General features: G+C 52.2%; 1 protein-coding gene across 1 annotated transcript; it reads left to right on the forward strand.

Annotated features, from left to right (window-relative positions):
* Positions 1-632: 632 nt before the first annotated feature.
* On the forward strand, positions 633-2245 carry NFILZ (NFIL3 like basic leucine zipper; the record flags this gene model as incomplete). Its single annotated transcript, XM_079328412.1, has 1 exon — positions 633-2245. The coding sequence occupies one exon, from the start codon at positions 633-635 to the stop codon at positions 1641-1643; it is 1011 nt and encodes a 336-aa protein (XP_079184538.1). The 3' UTR covers positions 1644-2245.
* Positions 2246-3737: the final 1492 nt, after the last annotated feature.

The raw sequence follows: 3737 nt of genomic DNA on the forward strand, positions 1-3737 counted from the left end.
CAGGGTGGTGGCACAGTCCCATTCAATGGTGGCTGCATCCTCCTGCAGTGGCAGATGTGGTTCAGCTGGAGCAGTGCTCCTGGAGAAGGTGCAGTTTCCTCTGAAGGTTCAGGGATGATGTGGAAAGGTCTGGCTTTCCTCTGGAATCCAGTGGAAAAGGCTGCTTTGGTGCTCCAAATCTCAGTTTTTATCTGGGTAGGAAAGGCTTGGCTCCTCCCCTGGCTGGAGCATCTCCCAATGGGATGATGGAATTTTATCAGTCATGCACTGGGACTCAATGGCCATGAACAGGAGATATCTCCTGGATGGAGGATGGGCTGTGGAAAGGTAAAGATGATTGCCCCAGCTGGTTTAAAGATGGCCCATTAGCAGAGAATATCTCCCACAGAGATAAGGAATCACTGCTCCAGCTGGTTTCAGCAGATAGTGATAGAACACAGACTTTTGGTTACATCCTGTATTGCAGCCTAAGACACAGGAATAAGCAAGAGAAGCTGTCCTCATTTTCCACAGAGAGAAAAAAAATCCCCTTCCAATACTAATTCACCAAACAGCACTAATCAACAGCACCATTAGAGGCAACTAATGATCCTTCTCATTCCCACAGCACCCCAGCTGTGATCCCCACCAGCATGGACACCGCCCTGGCCCCTCGGAGCCAGCTGGTGCTGCAGCAGGGCCGGGCCCAGCTGCTCCTGGGCAAAGCCAGCGGCCACTCCCGCAGGAAGAGGGAATTCATGCCGGACCACAAGAAGGACACCACGTACTGGGAGAAGAGGCGCAAGAACAACGAGGCGGCCAAGCGCTCGCGGGAGAAGCGGCGCCTCAACGACGTGGCCATGGAGAGCCAGCTGGCGGCGCTGAGCCGCGAGAACGCCGCGCTCAGGACCGAGCTGCTCGCCCTCAAGCTGCGCTTCGGGCTGCTCGGCCCCCAGCCCAGCCCCTACCAGGGTCACCCCCTCGGGCTCTACCTCAGGGGGCACCGGGCAGCCTCGCCCCTGCTGGGCATGGAGCCCTTTGCTGGTGATTCCTGCTGCCCTGCACAGAGTTTTGTGCCCAAGGTGCTGGAACTGGCTGAGTTTCCTTGCAAAACCTTCAACCCGTCCACAAACATCCTTGGCTGCGACTCCAAACTTATTCCCATGGACACACCTGGCCTCCAGCAATCAAGAAGGTTTGAGGGATCTTTCAGCCCCAGAAGGTTCGAGGGATCTTTCAGCCCCAAAAAGTTTGAGGGATCTTTCAGCCCAAATAAGTTTGAGGGATCTTTCAGCCCCAAAAGGTTCGAGGGATCTTTCAGCCCCAAAAGGTTTGATGCATCCTTCAGTCCCACAGTTTGCTCCCCATTCCTCAGCTACCCCTGCCCAGACAAACACCCCTTCCCCTGCCCTTGGCTGGGCAGTGCCTGTTTCTTGTGCCCATCCCCTGGCACCGCCGAGGCCAGGAAGGAGAGCAGCACCACGGTGTCGGATGAAGATGATGAGCAACAAGTGCCCAAAACCTCTCCTGTGCCCTCCTGCAGCCTGCCCTGCCCTTCAGAAGAGCAGCTGAAGGGCCGGAGCTTTGCTGCCCTCCCACACAAGCTCCGGATTAAGAGCAAAGCCCTGGGCAGTCTGGAGGAGGCTAGGCTGAACTCACACTGAAGCAGCACAGGGACAGCTGCTGTGGGGCCAGAGTGAGACACTCCAAGGACACAAAGGGTTTGGAAGGAGGAGGTGACAGGGAAATGTCGTTTTCTCCAAAGATGGACATAATTTTCCCTGCTCTGTGTAGATTTCTGGGGCTGCATCACTACAGCACAACTGCAGCTGGCCAGGACCCTGCGGTCACCCCCTGGTTTCACTGGCTCTGCTACCACAGCGAGCTCAAACTGGAGGTGTGAAAGGGCAGGAAGAGGCCAAGACAGTGGGGATGGTTCCCACACAATGTGACACCACTACAGCTGGTGAGGGTAGCAGCCACTGTAGTGACCTTTGCTTCATCACCACCTTCATCCTCACCATTGTGCCTGAAGTCAGATTTCAAATGGTTGATGGAACCATTTTCTGACCCTTCAGCTCTCTGGAGAGAATAAAAAGGGATTGTGACTCTGGGAGTGTTGATTTACACTGGCATGAAATGAAAGCAGGACCTCCTGCACTTTATTCCAGTTTACCATAATTTATCTCCAGAGAGAATAAACTCTTTCTCTGTGACCAGACATGCTGTGGACCAGAAGATAATTTCATTTATCTTTGCAACTTGTATTATGGAAGACTAAATATTATTTTATTATTATTATTGAAAAAAAAAAAAAAAAAAAAAAAAAAAAAAAAAAAAAAAAAAAATTTAGTTTTGCTTCTTTCTTTTAAAACAGCATTTTCAAACCCGATCTTTGTATATTTGGGAACTCTTTATCAAACAGTCACAAGCTGCACATGGTGTTTGTATTCCTGCATCTGCTGGGACCCAGTCCCTGTCCATCCTGCCTTCTGCCTGCCTTTGCTTTGGGAAAGCCTCAGGGAGAGCAGCCTCCTGCAGGGCTCTGAGCCTGCTTGGAGCTGTTCCTCAGTTTTCAAGCCAAAGAGAATTCTCAGGGATGCACTCCAGGTACAGCTGCAACTTCCTCTCCTCAGGTGTTTCCTGCTTTGTTTCTTTTCCCAAGAAAAGGCTGATCCTGCAGTTCTGATGTTGCTGTGTCTGTCAGCCCCAAATATTTTTGACGTGTTGGACAAGCCCAGCCCAATCTAATGATTCCATCAGCCCAAATCCAATGGAAGATCTCAAAGTGAAAAAGCAACGTCAAGCTGTTCTCCTCTGCCCAATCACACATTCTCAGTCCATGTTCCAAAGGACAGAGGAGCTGCAGGACTTGCCCAGCCCTGCTGGGAACCAGAGCTGACAGTGGAGCTCAGTGTCCCAGCTCAGACCCCTGGGAGTGTCCCCCTCATCATCTCCAGCTCAAAGGGGTTCTCCTGTTCCTTTGTGTGTCTGTCCTTCTACCCCCTCAGGTGAGACCCCACCTGCAGAGCTGTTCCCAACACAGGGAGCACCTGGAGCTGCTGGAGCCAGTGCAGAGGAGACAGCAGGATGATCACAGGGATGGAGCAGCTCTGCTGCAAGAGCTGGGACTGATCACCTGGAAAGAAAAAACCCTGGGATGACCTCACTATGGCCTTCCAGTGCCTGAAGGAGCTAAGGAAACAGAAAGAGACACTTCACAGGGACAGAGGGCAGGATTAGATGGAATACTGGGCAGGAATTCTTCCCTGGGAGGGTGGGGAGGGTGCCCAGAGCAGCTGTGGCTGCCCCTGGATCCCTGGAGTGTCCCAGGCCAGGTTGGATGGAGCTTGGAGCAGCCTGGGACAGTGAAGGTGTCCCTGCCATGGCAGGAAGTGGCACTGGATGGGCTTTAAGGTCCCTGCCAACCCAAACCATCCAATGATCCATGAAAACTTCAGGCTCTGGAGAATAAGGACAATTGTCAAGAGTGTTTCTCTAGAGATCATTTCATAGCCAATAAAGGAATGCAGCAGTAAGAGATCCAAGCAAAAGGACAGCCCACATTGCTGACAGAGGATGGAACAAAACTTGAAAAGAGGGCCCTGAGTGGGAGCTGTACAAGGGGTCTGAACTGGGGAGGGACCAACATGTGCCCAATAAAACTCTGCAGGAGCTGCAAAAGTCTTGGTTTGACTGTTAGGACTGGATCTGCATCTTTCCCCCTTAGGAACAGGCAGCATCCTAAACCCATCCTG

Source organism: Erithacus rubecula (genome assembly GCF_903797595.1).
Source record: "Erithacus rubecula genome assembly, chromosome: 28".
Taxonomy (NCBI): domain Eukaryota; kingdom Metazoa; phylum Chordata; class Aves; order Passeriformes; family Muscicapidae; genus Erithacus; species Erithacus rubecula.